This window comes from Anomaloglossus baeobatrachus, chromosome 7 (genome assembly GCF_048569485.1).
Source record: "Anomaloglossus baeobatrachus isolate aAnoBae1 chromosome 7, aAnoBae1.hap1, whole genome shotgun sequence".
NCBI classification, from domain to species: Eukaryota; Metazoa; Chordata; class Amphibia; order Anura; family Aromobatidae; genus Anomaloglossus; species Anomaloglossus baeobatrachus.
Window position 1 is genome coordinate 10,344,696 of NC_134359.1, and position 20,784 is coordinate 10,365,479.

At 49.9% G+C, this 20,784-nt stretch overlaps 1 protein-coding gene across 1 annotated transcript; it reads right to left on the reverse strand.

The window, feature by feature from the left end:
• Positions 1 to 1,657: 1,657 nt before the first annotated feature.
• RALB (RAS like proto-oncogene B) lies at positions 1,658 to 20,259 on the reverse strand. The gene is made up of 5 exons (XM_075317022.1): positions 20,148 to 20,259; positions 9,559 to 9,732; positions 7,548 to 7,756; positions 3,720 to 3,897; positions 1,658 to 3,601 (listed from the first exon to the last, which is right to left on the reverse strand). The coding sequence occupies exons 2-5, from the start codon at positions 9,670 to 9,672 to the stop codon at positions 3,482 to 3,484; spliced, it is 621 nt and encodes a 206-aa protein (XP_075173137.1). The 5' UTR covers positions 9,673 to 9,732; positions 20,148 to 20,259; the 3' UTR covers positions 1,658 to 3,481.
• Positions 20,260 to 20,784: the final 525 nt, after the last annotated feature.

Sequence of the window (20,784 nt, forward strand, 5' to 3'; positions counted from 1 at the left end):
AAGAAACTGAGGGTAAAGCTGCTGGACCGGCCGAGTGTCCCCAGACCTAAACCCTATGGAGCATCTGTGGGGCCTCCTCACATGGAAGGTGGAGGAGTGCAAGGTCGGTAACATCCATCAGCTATGTGATGTTGTCATGGAGGATGAAGAGGATCCAGCGGCTCCTGTAAAGATCTAGTGACCTCCAGGCCCAAGAGAGGTGGGAAAATAATGGCGGCCACACAAAGTATTCACACCAAGGGTACAATGTGACCATCCTCACTTAGGGGTGTACTCATGTTTGTTGCAGCGGTTTAGACATTCATGAGTTATTTACACTGTTATACAAGCTGCGCACTGACACTGCACATTGTATCACAGGGTCAGATCCGCAGTACTGTCTCAGGCGAAGAGATAAAATATTTACACAAATGTGAGGGGTGTACTCACTTTTGTGATATACTGTATGCAACTCAAATTTTGTAGTTCTTACGATCTCTGCTTTGTGACCAATAATACAGATAATTAAGTTTAATTCTCCATAAGCGTTTGTCTACACTGGATTCAGTTGCAACAATTCTCAGACTGACTGATACAATGTAACAAACAGGAAGCTGAGAAGCGGTGCGGCCAAGGAACAGAGCTTTAAAAAAAAAAAAAAAAAAAAAAGCGTAAAACCCTGAGCTGAGCAGCACGAGGACGTCAACAAGAGCGTGCTCACTGACAGCGACCCCGATTCACCAATTAGGCTTTTTTGCAGTTCTATCATTTTTCAACTTTGGAAATTAAAAGGGTTTTTTTTGTGCCTTTCAGAAGTAAAATGAACATCAAATGTGAAGGTAAAAAAAACCAAACCCCCACACACATTGCATTCACTGCACAAAAATCCTGAAAACTTTTTTTCGTAAAGTTGCAAATGATGAATTAGGAGAAAAAACAAAAAAACAAAAACACGAAAAAAAAAAAACAATTCTGGACGATAAACCCTAAGGCTATGTGCGCACTAGAAATGAGAAGTTTCTCAAGAAAATTTCTTGAGAAACTTCTGGGAGTGAAAGATTTCCGGACCTCCGGAAAAAAATCCGCACCAAATCCGCATGCGGATTTGCCGCGATTTTCCCGCGGGTGGTTCCCTGTGGATTTTTGCAGGCTGTACTGCCGAAATCCGCAGGGTACCTGCGGAAATAATGGACATGTTCATTTTCTCAAGAAAGTTTCTCAAGAAATTCTTCAAGGAAATTTCTTGAGAAAAATCCGCACAGCTATTTTTTTTACCATAGGATTTGCTGGGAAATGTCTGCACAAAGATTGCAGACATTTCTCAAGAAATTTCCGCAGCAAATCCACGGGTAAAACGCACTAGTGCGCACATAGCCTTAGTCCACTCAGATCCTCGAAAGAAAGATGAAAGTGAAACAAGATGTTGCAGAAGCCATAGTGAATCTGCTGCAGGAATAAGATCAGGAGCGACCAGTGGAGCCGAGCGGCCGCGGTCCTGTTACAACGTATCAGATCCTCCGGATTCGGCGGCTCCTCCTCTGATCAGACGCCGGGTGTCGGAGCGTTACACGACCAAGAGACGGGGCATAAAAGGTACCAATTTATTATTATACAGTAGAAATACAAATCAGTGCGATTAGCATGGAAGAAAACAAAAGTGGAACATCCCCCCCCCCCCCCCGTGCACATATAGAAAATCCCAGGCCGCAGGATGGACATCAAAGCATTCACGGTGGCGCCCGGGTCCGGAGCTCGGCAGCAGCCTCGGACATGAGCGGGGTCCGGGTCCCGGCGGCAGCCTCGGACATGAGCGGGGCCCGGGTACGGGTCCCGGCGGCAGCCTCGGACATGAGCGGGGCCCGGGCAGCCGCAATATAATTCACCTGTATCAAAAATACCCGACACGGTATCAGAATAAATCTGTAGGGATTGGCACAAAGTGGAGGATCTCTCAGCGGGCACAGACGGGCGTAATACTGATCATAATACTAGTAGGATGGCACGTGTGTCCCCCCCCCCCAAATCACCGGGAGCCCCTCATTACATGTACAATTAGTGTTCTGACGTGCGGGCGAAGCTATATCCAAAGTGCTCACCCCTGAATATGTGGAAGTGGAGCGCCCCCCTTTAGGAGCAGAAGCGCCACAAGGGATTACCCCAAAAGCCATTGGCAATCAATAAGGATCCCCCCACCCTCCCCCGACACCTCTGCTTGCTGTCAGCGTGCTGAAAACCTATCCTCATACCAGTCACCGCTGAGTGTTTCTTATAATTACATTCACTATAGACCGTGAGGAAAAACAGACTCCCAGACTGATACACTGTAACAAACCATCTGCTGAGAGAAGCTCAGGTCCAGGCGGCAGTGTCAGCCTTCGGAGGTTTCTATGCACTGGCAGTAAGCAGAAAAGTGCTGGTATTGGGGGGAGGGATGCGAGAAGAAAACGAAAACCCACTGATGATCCAACAAGAAAAATCATCGAAATACACCAAAACCTCCCTATAACACCCCGCCCCCGCCTGCTATATACACCCGGTGTCTTTCTATAACCGCGCCGGCCACAGCTCAAAAACTGTGCAGAAACTTTGCCTTTTCTGATACAAAACTTGTTCCTTCTGCTCCGGTCACATCCAGAAATCTGTAAGACGATCCTCTCTGCGCTATTGTGCAAAAGTGCGAGGCCGAGGGAAAACTACATCTCCCACAATGCAATGCAGGGGCCTCCAGGAATAATGGCAATCATTGATATTAACTCTAACTGCTGCGGATGACGATTACACATCAAATTGCAGAAAACACATCCTCCGTCATGCAAGATCGGCTGCATGTGTGTGCAAGCAATAGCAGAATTGTGAATACAGCTCTGGGTGTGACTGGAGAAGACAACATAAGCCGGGTCGGCGCAGCATTAACGCAGTTACTTATCAGATTTAATAAATGAAGCGGCGACCGAGAATTCAGACGACGTCTCCAAGCTTTACTCATTGCAAAACGTTGTGGTTTTAGTAAAGTGCGGAGAAAATTGCACCAACAGGAAATTTGGCAACAAAAGCAAAAAAAAATAAAAATTGAACTAAATACATTGACCCTATGGATGCTCGGAGTTGTAGTTTGCGCCCTGTGGTCTCATGGGGCTGAATACTTTCTTGGTAATTCACGCCCCCTCTGCTAATTCCCCGTTCTTTCGGCACCGGATGAGCTGCGGTTTTCCGTGCCCAGTCCCGGACATTTTATTTACTTTTTCACAGAAAACTTTTTTGTTCCTTTTTGGCAAAATAGAAAAAGTGAAACCTCAGTAATGTATGGAGATGAACCGCGGCGGCCCCTCTGTTAGGTGGCGGGGTCCGGCGGCGGCGGCGCTGCTTAGTCTTTATAGCACTGAATTCATTAAATACTAAAATGCTGCATTAGAAAAAAACTGAAAATAAACGAGAGTCGGGTTTGGAGCAGGGGCGTCCTCACTGCAGCCCTTCACAGGTGGCGTCCGCGGCGGCGGCGCGGTCACAGTAGACAGCATCGCTGTTTGAAACTCTTCTTGCTTTTGCCGCTTTTCTTCCCGTTCTTGTCCTTGTTCTCAGACATTTTCTTAGCCCGGATTTCTCGCATGAGGTCAAAGAAAACCTGAAGAAAAATACAATAGTATCCGTTAATATGACCTGCAGGGTAGCCGCGCCATTGTGGCCCAGGTAGGGCCAGAATCTGCAGGCCGCACACCCGCCGGGGGGGGCGGAGCCATCACCTTGTCTACATTGGCTCTGGTTTTGGCGGACGTCTCCACGTACTGCACCCCCCACTCCTCCGCCTTGCTCCGGGCGATGTCCACAGCCACTTGTCTCCGGTCCTCCAGGTCAGACTTATTGCCCACGACCAGGAGAGGGATCTTGTCTTCTTCCGCTTTCACGCGCAGGATCTGCTCCCTGTGGGGGAAAGAACAGAAGAGATCAGCGAGCGCACCGCTGCGGAGGTCGAGGGGCCAGTGACCGGATGTAGAATCACCGCGGTCTTCGCTCAGAATTTGCATTTGTTCTTTAATTGTAGACGTGCAGAACAAAATCACATGTGCAAGAAGGCGACGACGGGCACAGCTGACATCTCAACCTTAGTGTAAATAGGATAATATATAGACGCGTTTCGTTCCTTTCTTAATGCTTTAAGTCCATCGGGCGGCTCGGTGGCTCAGTGGTTAGCACTGCAGTCTTGCAGCGCTGGGGTCCTGGGTTCAAATCCCACCAAGGACACCATCTGCAAGGAGTTTGTATGTTCTCCCTCTGGTTTCCTCCCACACTCCAAAAACATACAGATAGGGACCTTAGATTGTAAGCCCCAATGGGGACAGTGTTGCCAATGTACGTAAAGTGCTATGGAATTAATAGCGCTATATAAATGAATAAATTATTATTATCACCAACGTCAACATGGAGACTTCAGGTCATTATTATTCGCTGTATGATCGAACATGATAGACAAATTGTAACATATTATTGCTGTAACGTCTGATTCCATTAGAACATCTGTACACTGATATGTATCTGATACTGTATATAATTTAGATTTTCTATACTTTGTGAACCAGACCCATTGAGGTTGAAAAGTCAAAAATATCAAATGTCTTTTCTTCTTCCCCCTACGATTGTGCCATGCACGTCTACAATTAAAGAACAATTGCAAAATACGAACTAAGAGCGCGGTGAAGCCCTCTACACCGGGGAAACCGTCAGGGCGGTGATCAATGGGCTTTTTGGGGTCAGCAGGTTTTCTGACGGTCACTTGTGGATGAACCCACCCCCACAATAACCAGACTTTACGCCGCACTCATCAGATCCGAATCAAATGTATTAAGAAAAATAAAGAAAAGCCGAGATCTGATTGTTGCCTTCTTCGTTGATGACCAAGTGATCAAACTTTTGGAGTTACTACTTCGGTGCAGTGATTTCGGTCAGTGGGGCGGGGGTCCGGATCCCCCAACAATCACTTACACGAAGCTGCAGCAGAGCGGCGTATGGATTACTGAACGGTGGCAAAGACATCAGAATCCAATATACCACCATTAATAATTAGAAGGAGATGCTTCTAATCTCCATCACTGTGCAACTCCTGCGGGCCGGGTGATCTGTGACATTACCGAGGGGTACTATACAGGGAGGGAGAGCTGTGACCCCTGGAGAGAGGTGTGGGCACAGGTTACTATACAGGGAGGAAGAGCCGTGACCCCTGGAGAGTGGTGTGGGCACAGGTTACTATACAGGGAGGGAGAGCTGTGACCCCTGCAGAGTGGTGTGGGCACAGGTTACTATACAGGGAGGGAGAGCTGTGACCCCTGGAGAGAGGTGTGGGCACAGGTTACTATACAGGGAGGGAGAGCTGTGACCCCTGCAGAGTGGTGTGGGCACAGGTTACTATACAGGGAGGGAGAGCTGTGACCCCTGCAGAGTGGTGTGGGCACAGGTTACTATACAGGGAGGGAGAGCTGTGACCCCTGCAGAGTTGTGTGGGCACAGGTTACTATACAGGGAGGGAGAGCTGTGACCCCTGGAGAGAGGTGTGGGCACAGGTTACTATACAGGGAGGGAGAGCTGTGGGCAGAGGTCACTATACAGGGAGGGAGAGCTGTGACCCCTGGAGAGAGTGTTGTGGGCACAGGTTACTATACAGGGAGGGAGAGCTGTGACCCCTGGAGAGTGGTGTGGGCACAGGTTACTATACAGGGAGGGAGAGCTGTGACCCCTGGAGAGTGGTGTGGGCACAGGTTACTATACAGGGAGGGAGAGCTGTGACCCCTGGAGAGTGGTGTGGGCAGAGGTTACTATACAGGGAGGGAGAGCTGTGACCCCTGCAGAGTGGTGTGGGCAGAGGTTACTATACAGGGAGGGAGAGCTGTGACCCCTGGAGAGTGGTGTGGGCAGAGGTTACTATACAGGGAGGGAGAGCTGTGACCCCTGGAGAGTGTTGTGGGCAGAGGTTACTATACAGGGAGGGGGAGCTGTGACCCCTGGAGAGTGTTGTGGGCAGAGGTTACTATACAGGGAGGGGGAGCTGTGACCCCTGGAGAGAGGTGTGGGCAGAGGTTACTATACAGGGATGGAGAGCTGTGACCCCTGGAGAAAGTGTTGTGGGCAGAGGTTACTATACAGGGAGGGAGAGCTGTGATCCCTGGAGAGTGTTGTGGGCAGAGGTTACTATACAGGGAGGGAGAGCTGTGACCCCTGGAGAGTGTTGTGGGCAGAGGTTACTATACAGGGAGGGAGAGCTGTGACCCCTGGAGAGTGTTGTGGGCAGAGGTTACTATACAGGGAGGGAGAGCTGTGACCCCTGGAGAGTGGTGTGGGCACAGGTTACTATACAGGGAGGGAGAGCTGTGACCCCTGGAGAGTGGTGTGGGCAGAGGTTACTATACAGGGAGGGAGAGCTGTGACCCCTGGAGAGTGGTGTGGGCACAGGTTCCTATACAGGGAGGGAGATCTGTGACCCCTGGAGAGTGGTGTGGGCATGCTCTGTGACCCGTGCAGAGGTCCTTGTACAGGGAGGGAAGTGATGACATCACAGTGATTTCTATAGTAGCATGCAGTGGGCATGCGCTGTACAGTGGAGGGGTTGAGCTGTGATACCACCTATTGTGAATGGAGGGTCCTGTGCCATTACAATTCTGCTGGTGACAAACATGAGATGATTTCTTAGAAGTGATTTCTACACAATACAAGTGACATTATGCTTCAATACCATATTGTGGGTTCTCTGCTTGCTGTCAGTGAATAACCCTTCGTTACATTCTGAGGCTGAACCCCCTCTGATCTGCTTTGCCCTTTTCACCTGGGTCTGGCCTGCCATCACCAGTCACAACTTGTTATATTTTGTTACTTTATCCCTCTGGAGTTATACGCTGTTTAGCAGTAGGAGAAGCTCCGGCGCTGCAGGCTGCGGCACGTTCTGGGGCAGCGCAGCATGGCGCCGAGCCTCGCGCTCCTGTCTGTGCTTGTCCTCAAAAGAAAACCAAATTCCTCAAGAGCACAAAACTCAGAAGAAAAGACGACAAGAGCAAATCAACAAAGCTTTCCAAAACTAAACCCCCTCATGGCCACCGAGGGCTGTCACGTCAAAAAGAAAGACCTCAAGATCAGAGATGTAAACAATGCAAAGCGAATGGTATATACACGCACTAAAGAAAGCTCAAAGAGCAGCAAATGGATGGCTGTATTATACTCCAGAGCTGCACTCATTCTGCTGGTGCAGTCACTGTGTACATACATTACATTACTGATCCTGAGTTACCTCTTGTATTATACTCCAGAGCTGCACTCACTATTCTGCTGCTGCAGTCACTGTGTACATACATTACATTACTGATCCTGAGTTACCTCCTGTATTGTACTCCAGAGCTGCACTCACTATTCTGCTGGTGCAGTCACTGTGTACATACATTACATTACTGATCCTGAGTTACCTCCTGTATTATACTCCAGAGCTGCACTCACTATTCTGCTGCTGCAGTCACTGTGTACATACATTACTGATCCTGGGTTGTGCTGGGATTTGTAGTTCTATGCTGGTATCGGTGAGGTGTTGTTCTGACCTGAACTCGCTGGTGGCTGTGAAGGATTCCTGCTCTGTGATGGAGAACACCAGGAGGAATCCTTCTCCGCTGCGGAAGTAGTTGTCGCGGATGGCTGCGTAGTCCTCCTGTCCGGCGGTGTCCAGGATGTCTATCTGCACCTCCTCCCCATCCAGCACCACCTTCTTCCTGTAGCTGTCGGCCTTCGTGGGCTCATAATCCTCCACAAACTGCAAGTGAGAGAAATGTCATAACCACAAGGAAGTCGCTTCTTACCCAGAATCCCACAGCCGATCCCAACAGATCACAGCTATCAACTTATACTAAGGAATCAATGCATCGGTGGCGGTGAGGGAGGGGGGGGGGCGTTTCCACGGCGTCCAAGGAACCTCATGAATCGCCAATCACCAGAGATACATTTCCATCCTGCACCGGAGCATTGTACAATGTCTCACAGACCGGACGTGTAGAGCACAGTTTTTGTTGCACTCTACATTTCATGCAGCAAAATGTTGCCCGATTTAATTATTTATTTTTTTTTGCTACAATAGCGGCAATTTGTTTTACGAGGAGAATCTTTTTTTAACCTCTTCCTCCCCAACAAGCATTCTGGACCCAAAAATGGAACTTATCACCTTTGAAAATGCCATTTACCAGCCGATATAAAGGCAATCTGCAGGTTACAGCACTGTCCGGCAGCCGGCAGTCAGAGGAGCAGCCACTATAATGAGCAGGTGTAAGCGTGCGAGCCCGCCACTGATTGACAACTCACAATGCAGCGCATCATCGCAGACAAAGCTGTCAGAAGTGCCAGGGACAGCCACAGCCGCGGCGACTGCAGCTGCTCCATGTACGTCTGACTTAAAGCTGGAGGAAATCCGGTCATTTTCTCCCAGTAGCTGCACTTTCAGTATGGCGGCCGGGCAGTATTGTAACACTATTTCCCTGCAGATTAACCCCATATTTGTATGTAAAAAGGCATTTCCCACTGTGACGGGAGCCCATTTAAAAGGTCCAGAGCAAATATTCTCATTTTACACTGCCTTCATTCATCAGACTACAACTTTCTGCATATTTATAGGTATTTTTGGTTTCCTATAAATCTTAAAAACCAACAAAAAAAATGGGGGGGGGGGGGGAATAGTAAATTTCCTGTGTAATTGTTTTTATAAAGTTTCCGCTTTTCGGTGCCTTCTGGATTAGTTCTGCATTTTTCCTGATTGGATGGATACACGCTGGGTGAGGAGATTTTCACGGCAGCTTATAATTCATCCTTCTAGGCAGCGCTTTGTCCCATCACCAGGACATGTGCTGCCGAGAACAAGGAGAATTTGGAAGCACAGAACAATTGCATTAGCGATTGTGCTGTGCACGTGGAGAGTGCGGTGAGCCGGTGTGAACAGACTCCTAACCGCCTGCAGATGGAGCGGCCACACGCAGCCTAAAGCACATTATTTTCATTACTACACTCCCCAATGTGGACGCTGGGTGTAGTTTGCCTTTTGGACGCTTTTTTTTCCTTTCTACCTAAAAAGTTACAAATAAAAACCTTGTTGCCTTCTACCTGGTTTCATGCAATGATTTCATTCCTGACCCTTGTAAATGTTGGAATAGATTTTACATTTCTCGCACGTTTGTGGATTCTTTGCTTTTTGCACCTCATTCTGTGACATTTGGGCCGCCTCTCCCAGCGCAGCCTCTCCCAGCACAGCCTCCTGACGAGTGGAGACGTGGGCAGCGGAGCACAGCCGGCTCCTGTCACTCCGACCCCGGTAGTTACAGTCGAGCCACAGAATGCTCGGTTGTCTTTTTGGCCACCAGCCGTCATTGTAACCCACAGACGCCCCATAATTGCATTGTATCACAGTCATTATGGCCCTCAGCATTTAGGTGAAGGATCAGTCTCCTCTCTGACCCGGTGTGATCATACGCAGCCGCGAGCACCCGGGGATGGAGTTATCAGGTCACATATACCCGGAAGAAGTGAGAGCGCCATTGTGTAGTGCGGGGACAGTATGGCGGCAGCACTCACCTCATCATACATGAACTGCAGGGTCAGCGCAGACTTGCCCACTCCTCCACTGCCGACCATGATCACTTTGTGTAGGACCAGGGAACTCTGGGTTTTGTTCTTGTTGGCTGCCATTTTGGATTATTCAAGCAGCTGCAGTCACGCACCAACAACCGGCTCACGAAATGCCAATAGCTGCAAAACACAAAGAAACAAGCGATTACCTGGCGGCAGTCAGCAAGGAGGGGTCTGCAGCAGTCACACATCGGCGGCAGTCAGCAAGGCCGGGTCTGCAGCAGTCACACATCAGCGGCCAGCAAGGCCGAGTCTGCAGCAGTCACACATCAGCGGCCAGCAAGGCCGAGTCTGCAGCAGTCACACATCAGCGGCCAGCAAGGCCGAGTCTGCAGCAGTCACACATCAGCGGCCAGCAAGGCCGAGTCTGCAGCAGTCACACATCAGCGGCCAGCAAGGCCGAGTCTGCAGCAGTCACACATCAGCGGCCAGCAAGGCCGAGTCTGCAGCAGTCACACATCAGCGGCCAGCAAGGCCGAGTCTGCAGCAGTCACACATCAGCGGCCAGCAAGGCCGAGTCTGCAGCAGTCACACATCAGCGGCCAGCAAGGCCGAGTCTGCAGCAGTCACACATCAGCGGTCCGGGGGCAGTCAGCAAGGTGGGCTCTGTAGGGAAGGGGGGGGGGGGGGGGGGGGGTAGGTCACTGCAGGTGGGTGATGAAGTGCTGCACCCACAGGACCCCTCGAGACTCCTCCACCCACCACAGCGGTGGTTATCTGTTCTGGTTCATTCCATGCTGCAGGGCTGTAAATCATAATAGCTGAAGTGTGAAGACAAATTCCTGCAGAAAACAATCCCCATTCACTCCAGAGACCCCGGAACAGATCCTGATATTCAGCGAGATCACCGCAGACACCCCCCTCCCCCAGATCACATGTTACACAGGATTCAGTTTTACTTCCTATTAATGACCCTGAAGTTTTTCCATTCATAGAAAATATAAGGTCAGAGGAAAAAACAAATCCTTCACCAAATGGCAGCAGTCAGCGGAAACACTGTGTGGGCTGTTCTCTATATATCGCTCCAGTGCTGATATAACCCCAGACATTACATATGTGACTGATATCAGCCCCTCTTATAACGCTCCAGTGCTGATATAACCCCAGACATTACATATGTGACTGATATCAGCCCCTCTTATAATGCTCCAGTGCTGATATAACCTCCAGACATTACATATGTGACTGATATCAGCCCCTCTTATAATGCTCCAGTGCTGATATAACCCCAGACATTACATATGTGACTGATATCAGCCCCTCTTATAATGCTCCAGCACTGATATAACCCCAGACATTACATATGTGACTGATATCAGCCCCTCTTATAACGCTCCAGTGCTGATATAACCCCAGACATTACATATGTGACTGATATCAGCCCCTCTTATAACGCTCCAGTGCTGATATAACCTCCAGACATTACATATGTGACTGATATCAGCCCCTCTTATAATGCTCCAGCGCTGATATAACCCCAGACATTACATATGTGACTGATATCAGCCCCTCTTATAACGCTCCAGCGCTGATATAACCCCAGACATTACATATGTGACTGATATCAGCCCCTCTTATAATTCTCCAGTGCTGATATAACCTCCAGACATTACATATGTGACTGATATCAGCCCCTCTTATAATGCTCCAGTGCTGATATAACCCCAGACATTACATATGTGACTGATATCAGCCCCTCTTATAATGCTCCAGCACTGATATAACCCCAGACATTACATATGTGACTGATATCAGCCCCTCTTATAACGCTCCAGTGCTGATATAACCCCAGACATTACATATGTGACTGATATCAGCCCCTCTTATAATGCTCCAGTGCTGATATAACCCCAGACATTACATATGTGACTGATATCAGCCCCTCTTATAATGCTCCAGTGCTGATATAACTCCAGACATTACATATGTGACTGATATCAGCCCCTCTTATAACGCTCCAGTGCTGATATAGAAAGCGAAATAAACTGTGGGAAGAAAGGCGCAAATAGGGTCTTATCCGGTATAACAGATGGAAAGTGAATGTGCAATGGAAGCACTCACCTGATGGGGTTGTGTCAGTCACAACTCCTGTAGCAGCATGAAACAAACGTGGAAGGCAGCAGTCCCGCAGAAAGCAGAGTAATTTCGGATGATGGGAGAAAAGCAGGTTAAATACCGCGCCAACCACAGGTTCCAGTGGTTGGCGCGGTATTTAACCTGCTTTTCTCCCATCATCCGAAATTCCAGTGCTGATATAAACAGATCACATTTCCATTACTGTCCCTTTAATATCACACACCGGAGGGGCTGCACTTCCTGATATTGTTCTCCCTTCATGGACATTTAGTGTAAACTTCCCGTCCATGTATCCGGCCTGATGAGGGCTCAGAATTTCGCGTGTGGGGTCACTGCCCCCAGTGAAGACGATAACAGGAGCACAGACGCCTCCTCTTATACTGGGGACGAGCCTTATATACAGTGGCCGGAGGCTCATTATTAGATCTGCTCATCTCTCACCGGCTGCATGAAAGCCGACATTCTACAGATACATGGACTGTAAACAAACATTACAAATGGCAGAATGCGGCTGATAACAGAGAGCAAATCATAACCACAGTTTAGGAACTAGAATTATTTCTGGGGAAGTACAGACAAAGCAAATGCCTTTCCACGCACGTCCGCAACTCCCAATGTACGTGTATGACGAGGGAACACCTAACACTCGGCTTACAGGATCAGTAATGTATGTACACAGTGACTGCACCAGCAGAATAGTGAGCGCAGCTCTGGAGTAGAATATAGTATTTACACTACTGTCAAAAAGTTAGGAATATTTGGCTTTCAGCAGAAGTTTCAGGATTATCCTCACATGCCCTCTAACCTTTTCAAGTGAATTTAATGTGACATTCTCTAAACTTTTGGAAGCACATATTCAATTACTCCTCATCGTGCGGTTTATATTCTGACATCATGAGATGAAGTTGACACCTAATATTTTATCAGCAGCGCCGCGCCATTGTGAGGCTTCAAGCAGGAGGTTCACAGACAGAAGAAGCCACTGAGTTTAGAGCGTCACAGAGTGTCACCAGGAGGCTGTACAGAGACACAGAGAGACTGGAAGAGGCACAGAAGCCGACGTCCTCTGGCCACACGCCACACCGATGACTGCTTCATTGTGAACAATGCCCTTCACAACCGAATGAGGAATGCCACACAACCACGGGCACATTTAAGGGAGGTCACATCTGACCATTTCCAACAGTTTATATCACCATGGTCTGTGTGCTAGACAGCCTGCAGAGTACCTGACCGCACCACCAGGCACAGATCTCATCTACATACCTGACCGCACCACCAGGCACAGATCTCATCTACATACCTGACCGCACCACCAGGCACAGATCTCATCTACATATCTGACCGCACCACCAGGCACAGATCTCATCTACATATCTGACCGCACCACCAGGCACAGATCTCATCTACATATCTGACCGCACCACCAGGCACAGATCTCATCTACATATCTGACCGCACCACCAGGCACAGATCTCATCTACATATCTGACCGCACCAGCAGGCACAGATCTCATCTACATATCTGACCGCACCAGCAGGCACAGATCTCATCTAGATATCTGACCGCACCAGCAGGCACAGATCTCATCTAGATATCTGACCGCACCAGCAGGCACAGATCTCATCTACATATCTGACCGCACCAGCAGGCACAGATCTACGCTGGATGTGGGACCAGTGGCCTCAGTGCTGGTCACTGATGAGTCAATTCACACTGAGCAGAAATGATGGCCGCCAGCGATGGAGAGGTCCATGAGAGCATTATGCACTAGCCACTGCCGTCACCAGACGAGCCTTTGGTGGTGGTGTTCCAGTGTGGGCCGATGTGTCTAGTCAATACATAACGGCCCTACACTGTGCCTGCGGGATTTCAAATGAAAAGGCCCTTCACTTTCTCCAGACCTGAATCCCATAGAAACCTATGAAATCAGCTGAGTCGCCGTACCCCAGAACCTCAATGACCGGAGGGCCACCATTTAAGAAGAGTGGGGGGCCAGGAAGTCCCCACTGCTGCTTCTACTTATTGCCCGACTCATAATATAAAATATCACTGTAGTCTGAACTTTTACATTGGCTTTCGGGTGAAGTCTGACGGCCCTGCCTATGAGTGCTGCACATGGCGAATGTTTCTTGCTGCACTCACTATAGGCCGGGGTCTGGATCACCACAAAAAAAAGCAGAACAAGAGGAATGAAGTCATCGGCCGACACTTCCCCAATCACATCAGAGGGGAAAATGTACAAGTGCGGCCATATTGTGGAGGGCGGTGGGTAATCATGGGCCTCTGACCGAAGACTTAACCCTTTATAAATTCAGCAGCAGGAGCACACTGGAGTGTCAGGTCAGCAGCAAACGTGAGACATTGTGCTAAATTACAATATGTCACCCAGACAAAAGGTTTCTAAAGTCCACGAGCCAAAGACGACCAGATCTGAAGCCACCGATCACATCCGCAGAGGCAGGACAGGGCCGGAGTGTGGTGGTGCCATGACCGCGCTGCCTGCGATACACCGGCAAAGTCATGATCAGCGGCAGCAACACGTGTCCCAGAGTGTGCAGCAACCAAGCGTCACAGCAGCTGTCAATGCAACAAATTCCACCCTGGAGTTGCCCCACAGAGGAGATCAGCACTGGCTGCTGTGCCAATTACCGCAGATGCACCAAAACCTCGGAGAGAAGCCCCTCCGGCCCACGAGACTGCCCCTGCACCCCTACAGCAAGTCCCATAACTTTCCAGCCAGCCCGTACCCCTCCAGCCCCGTACCCCTCCAGCCTGTACGGCCCCGGCCCCGTACCCCTCCAGCCTGTGCGCCCCCGGCCCCGTACCCCTACAGCCAGTCCCATAACTTTCCAGCCAGCCCGTACCCCTCCAGCCTGTACGGCCCCGGCCCCGTACCCCTCCAGCCAGTGTGCCTGGCCCCGTACCACTCCAGCCAGTGCGGCTGCCTCAGTAGTCCTCCAGTCGGTGTGGCGGCCTCGTACCCTTCTAGCTTGTGCGGCTGCCTCAGTAGTCCTCCAGTCGGTGCGGCCGCCTCCTGTACCCCCTCCAGCCTGTGCGCCCCCGGCCCCGTACCCCTCCAGCCAGTGCGGCTGCCTCAGTAGTCCTCCAGTCGGTGAGGCCGCCCCCTGTACCCCCTCCAGCCTGTGCGCCCCCGGCCCCGTACCCCTCCAGCCAGTGCGGCTGCCTCAGTAGTCCTCCAGTCGGTGAGGCCGCCCCCTGTACCCCCTCCAGCCTGTGCGCCCACGGCCCCGTACCCCTCCAGCCAGTGCGGCCACCTCAGTAGTCCTCCAGTCGGTGTGTGGCGGCCTCGTACCCTTCTAGCTTGTGCGGCCGCCCCCTGTACCCTTCCAGCTGATGCGGCTGCCTCAGTAGTCCTCCAGTCGGTGCGTCCGGACCCGTACCCTTCCAGCCGATGTGCCCAGCCTCGTACCCTTCCAGCAGAAGCTCCCAGCTAAGTATCTCAGCGATTGTGGAGCCGGGCAGACTGATCTCATAGGAATAGTCTCTCCCTGGCAAGAAGCCACCAAAAGAAAAATAAAAAAAAAAAAGAATATCTTTGGATATAAATTGCTGGAATTATAAACTATTAGGCTGGCATCTGTGGACGTCACAGAGTTTATAAGACGGGAGAGCAGAGCCAGCTGTGTGATCGGGGGGGGGGGGGGGGGGGGGGGGGGCAGGAGATGTGTGCCCAGCCCCCGCTCTGTGCCAGCGTGTGGCAGGGAGAAATGATAACAGGCCAGACGCTGCGGCCCCAGCACAGATCTGCGCTGCACGAGCAGCACCGGCGCCTGATACATCTCCACATAATCCAACATGGCAGCCAGAACAAGACCAGGAAACGTTATCAATGAACACTCCCATGACAACATCTACAGATACCAGAGGAGGGGGCCTCACCGAGGGGCCAGAGACGGCCGTCACAATGCATGGCACAGCGCTATGTTCTGGCATCTAAGGCTTCATTCACATGTTCAGCTTTCACAGACCAAAATGAGTGCGTGTTATATGCAACTGCTCGCGTGTCCTAGAAAAGAAAAAACCTGACGGCAAACTGCTGCCACCCGGGTACAACCCTGTGCTGCGCTGCTCCACATTGTACTAGAAGATTTACAAATTTATCATTATTTTTTTAATGCATACAAAAAATATCAGCTAAAAACCTGACACATGAACCAAACCCTGATGAGAAGCAGAAAAACTGCTGATGTGTGAATGAGGCCTAAGGCTACTTTCACACATCCGGCCGTAGCAGTGCGGCACAATCCGGCGCCCTGCTGAAAAAACAAAACCGTTTTTTTTGCCGCCGGTTTAGTTTTTTCCAACATTGACTTGCATTGGCGCCGCATTGTGCCGCATGGGCTTGCGTTCTGTCCGGTTTTTGCTACATGCTGCAGATTTAGCCGATGCGGCGGCCGGATGGAATGTTCCCTGGCACGTTTTTGGCTCCGGCAAATGCTCCAGTGCTGATATCAGCCCCTCTTATAATGCTCCAGTGCTGATATCAGCCCCAGACATTACATATGTGACATATCAGCCCCTCTTATAATGCTCCAGTGCTGATATCAGCCCCTCTTATAACGCTCCAGTGCTGATATCAGCCCCTCTTATAACGCTCCAGTGCTGATATCAGCCCCTCTTATAACGCTCCAGTGCTGATATCAGCCCCTCTTATAACGCTCCAGTGCCGATATCAGCCCCTCTTATAACGCTCCAGTGCCGATATCAGCCCCTCTTATAATGCTCCAGTGCTGATATCAGCCCCTCTTATAATGCTCCAGTGCTGATATAACCCCAGACATTACATATGTGACTGATATCAGCCCCTCTTATAATGCTCCAGTGCTGATATAACCCCAGACATTACATATGTGACTGATATCAGCCCCTCTTATAATGCTCCAGTGCTGATATAACCCCAGACATTACATATGTGACTGATATCAGCCCCTCTTATAATGCTCCAGTGCTGATATAACCCCAGACATTACATATGTGACTGATATCAGCCCCTCTTATAATGCTCCAGTGCTGATATAACCTCCAGACATTACATATGTGACTGATATCAGCCCCTCTTATAATGCTCCAGTACATTATATTACAAGCTTGGGCTTTGATTATTGCGGTCTTCAACATTACAATGAAACGTTACATTCAGCACATTCTACATCTCTGCCAGCGGCTGTGACTAAACTCGGACTAGGTAACCAGTTATGAGCTATAAGGTGCTGCTTCATTGCTTTACCCTGCACTGATACATTGTGGCTGATCCTCAGAAGAGGACAGATTGCATTGCTAAATGTATCAGCGGCAGCAGAGTCCATGGGCATCTCAGGGTTTAATAGCAGTCAGTGTGTGCACGCCTGCCATGGGGATTTATTGTTTTATTTCCTATGAAATATGAACGCTCACAGGAAGGAGAAGAACATTGGGTTTTGTGCAAATAAACAACAATCTTCATTTTAACATTAAGAATACAGACGGGCATTTACACTTTAGCATTTTTATAATGTTAAAACAATGATCAGTTTATTTGCACAAACGCTCCATTTTCTGCTGATACACTGCAGCAAAGTAAAGCTGTGAAATCTGTTACTTTGTATTTATCTATTAACATTAGTCATCAGGGCAATTACATTCACACAGCTGAGGGTTTGTTACAGTATTTCCAATGTGGACAATTCTGTTTTCTAAACATCAGCAGCACAAATCTTGTGCTTCTGGTTTGCTACAATGTATCAGTGCAGGCAGATACTAGTTTGGAGCAATCAATAGGTTATGTAAGATGTAAGATATTAAGATTTTTAGGTTAAAAAAGGTCCTAAAAATCTAAAAGGCTTCTGATTGTGCTGAGGATGCCGCCTCCCGACCCTGGGAGCACAACTGCCGGCAGAGATGTGGGGGGCCCCTGTGTCCTGGGGCATAGCAGGGGGCTTGGCATCTTACGTTTCACAGGACCCAGTGGTGGCTTCTGGGGCACAAACTGCGTCACTGGAGAGCAGCACGATTTACAGGAGGAGGAGGGGGACGAAGCATTACTATGAGACGGCAGAGCAGTGCAGATCAAAAAAGAAAAATAGCTCCGTGACTATCCCCCAAGAAATCACCTCACACTAAAGCCATGTTCACACGCTGCGTATGCTTGTGCAAGTTATCATTTTTACGCAACTTAAAAAGCAGCTTTCTAGAGTAGCCGCAAAAGCTGGAATTTCAGAAGTCTCCTGCACATGATGGTTCTTTCCCCTGTAAGGCCATGTGCGCACTAGAAAGTGCTTTATTCTTGAGAAAAAAAAAAAAAAAAACAGACCCTCTGAAAGAATCCCGCACCCATGGTAAAAACCGCTGTAAAACCGCACCCGCGTTTTTGCCGCAGGTTGGTCCCCGCAGTTTTTACCATTATCTACGGCAAAAAACGCAGGTACCTGCGAAAAAAGTGACATGCTCATTAATTCCGCAGCGGAAAATCCGCAGGTATAAAAAAAAAAAAAAAAAAAGTAGTGTGTGCACAGCATTTTTTAAAACCCATAGGATTTGCTGGGGAATGACAGCAGCAATGTTAGACACATTTTCTGCAGCAATTCCACGGCGTGCGCACACGGCCTAACACTGCAGCGTGTCAATTCTGCCAACGTTTTTGTCTTTCAACATTTTTCACCTATAGAAAGGAGAAAGTGGAAAGTGGAAAAAAAAAGAAAAACCCCAAAACACATTGTTCTTTTACAAGTGAATAAAAGTGTACTATATACAAAGCACACATGTAATCTGCAAAAAAATAAAAAAAAAATGCAGCGAAAAAGATGGAGAGACCACATTTTGAACAGTTTTACTGCCAAGACTGCAGATTTGGCTGCGTGTGAACATGGCCTAAGGGAGCGCTTGAATACCGCAGCTCACTGCTCCCATCACCTCCTTACTCAGAAAAGAAGCAAAAATGTGCAATCAACATGGACACTTCCCCTTTAAGAGGGTGCTGTGGAATCCAGGTTTACCTTTCCCAACCGTACCTACAGGAGCTGGAAATGCCATCGTCACATAAAAAAAAATAGATTTCCACCGCACACAACGACCAATGTGTGCACACGAGCGAGCGCGCCGCACAGAGGGCCGGGCTCTCCAGGAATAGGCGAGGGCGGCGGCAGGGAGTGCCCCCATATTATTAATACACTATCTTTAGCCATCTGCAGGGCTGTGTGGGCGGAGCTCATTACACCCTTTATACCATACTAAATAAATATTATCAGAGGGTGGAAAAGTCCGGTAACTTTCTATCAAGTTCTGCATTTTAATTGCTCACCATTTTTCGAGATTTCCGCTAGCTGTCAGTGAATGGAGACTGTACACACCCAGAGGCAGAGGACTCGCATCAATGAGTGAAGGGTAAAAACAGCAGAGATTGATTTTTATCATCAGCAATTGGATAATTAAGAAGTTTGTCTGCGCTCCGCTTGTCTGCGAACCTCCATGACCCACAGCTACGCCACCCTCCGCTACCCGCCAAGCTCCGCTACCCCAGCCAAGCTCCGCTACCCACAGCTGCACCAAGCTCCGCTACCCCAGCCAAGCTCCGCTACCCCAGCCAAGCTCCGCTACCCCAGCCAAGCTCCGCTACCCCAGCCAAGCTCCGCTACCCAGCAACCTTTGAGACGTACAGCTGCGACCCGCCAATAGTCAGCCAGCCCCCGCGACCCGCCAATAGTCAGCCAGCCCCCGCGACCCGCCAATAGTCAGCCAGCCCCCGCGACCCAATGCCCCACTAGACAGTCAGCCCCTGCCGCTCAGGGGATTGGGGTGGACCCCACTATTACTTCTAACCTCACTATATCTGCCCCTGGCCGGGGCGTCATAGATTGGGGTCTCCAGTACCTGCATTTAGCACGGAGAGCCACACGCTCAGTGCCCCCACACACAGTGTCTGGAGGAGAAGACAATTGGTGGACGTTTCTGGAGTTGGTGTATGCTGCAGATGTAGCTTCAGCCGTGCAGTCAGCTCCGGGGCTGTATGGTCCCGCACGCCTCCGCTATAGCAGGCCATGCTGGGAGTTGTAGTTTTGCAGTAGCTGGAGACCGCCCCAGAACATCAGGTCACATGGAGATGGTGATGGTTATGTTCTGAGATTTGGGACTGGAATAAAACGCTCCCTGACACCATCAATCCCAGACTGAGTCCAAGATCAGCGGCAGCCCCCGCCCCCCCCCATCCCAGCAAAAGACCCCAACAAAATATAGTCCTGGAGGTAGAGGAGATGACATTAAAGGGGTCATCAAAGCCACCAAGAACAAAACGCGTAGAGGCCGGGGGAGAAGAAGAACTGTATAGAGGGCAGGGATGAAGGAGGAGAACGAAGAATAAGGGGGACAGGGATGAAAGAGGACGGAATAGAGGCCAGAGGGATGGAGGACGGTATATAGGCCGGGTGGGAGGATATCAGGTTCTCCCGGTGTCGGCTCTCACCTCCGGTGTCGCTGCTCCGCCGCTCCCCGGTCCCTCAGGCTCCTGCTCTCCGGGCGCGGCTCCGCTTCCTGCAGCCGCTACAGATGCCCGTGTGGGACAATTCTGTACAAGTCGTAACTACGGAGCGTCTGATGGGTCAAAGCTCTTCAGTTGCACATGCGCAGTAGGACAGCGGAGATTGAACCGCTTTCACTTAATGGGAGAGAAATGCTGGGACCGCGCAGCTCCCGGATCACGAGTGGCGGCAGGACGGCGCTTTATAAGGCCTTAGCGCTAGCGCAGTCACACATTTGGCGCAGTCAGTCACACATTTGGCGCAGTCAGTCACACATTTGGCGCAGTCACACATTTGGCGCAGTCAGTCACACATTTGGCGCAGTCACACATTTGGCGCAGTCAGTCACACATTTGGCGCAGTCACACATTTGGCGCAGTCACACATTTGGCGCAGTCAGTCACACATTTGGCGCAGTCACACATTTGGCGCAGTCAGTCACACATTTGGCGCAGTCAGTCACACATTTGGCGCAGTCACACATTTGGCGCAGTCACACATTTGGCGCAGTCAGTCACACATTTGGCGCAGTCACACATTTGGCGCAGTCAGTCACACATTTGGCGCAGTCACACATTTGGC

Excerpts from the sequence above, each read along its gene's own strand:
- RALB (XM_075317022.1), bottom strand. The coding sequence starts at position 9,672 with ATGGCAGCCAACAAGAACAAAACCCAGAGTTCCCTGGTCCTACACAAA. Across the intron at positions 7,757-9,558 it reads TGCAGTTCATGTATGATGAG|TTTGTGGAGGATTATGAGCC; the intron begins GTGAGTGCTGCC and ends TCTCACTTGCAG. Across the intron at positions 3,898-7,547 it reads ACAGCCACCAGCGAGTTCAG|GGAGCAGATCCTGCGCGTGA; the intron begins GTCAGAACAACA and ends TTTCCCCCACAG.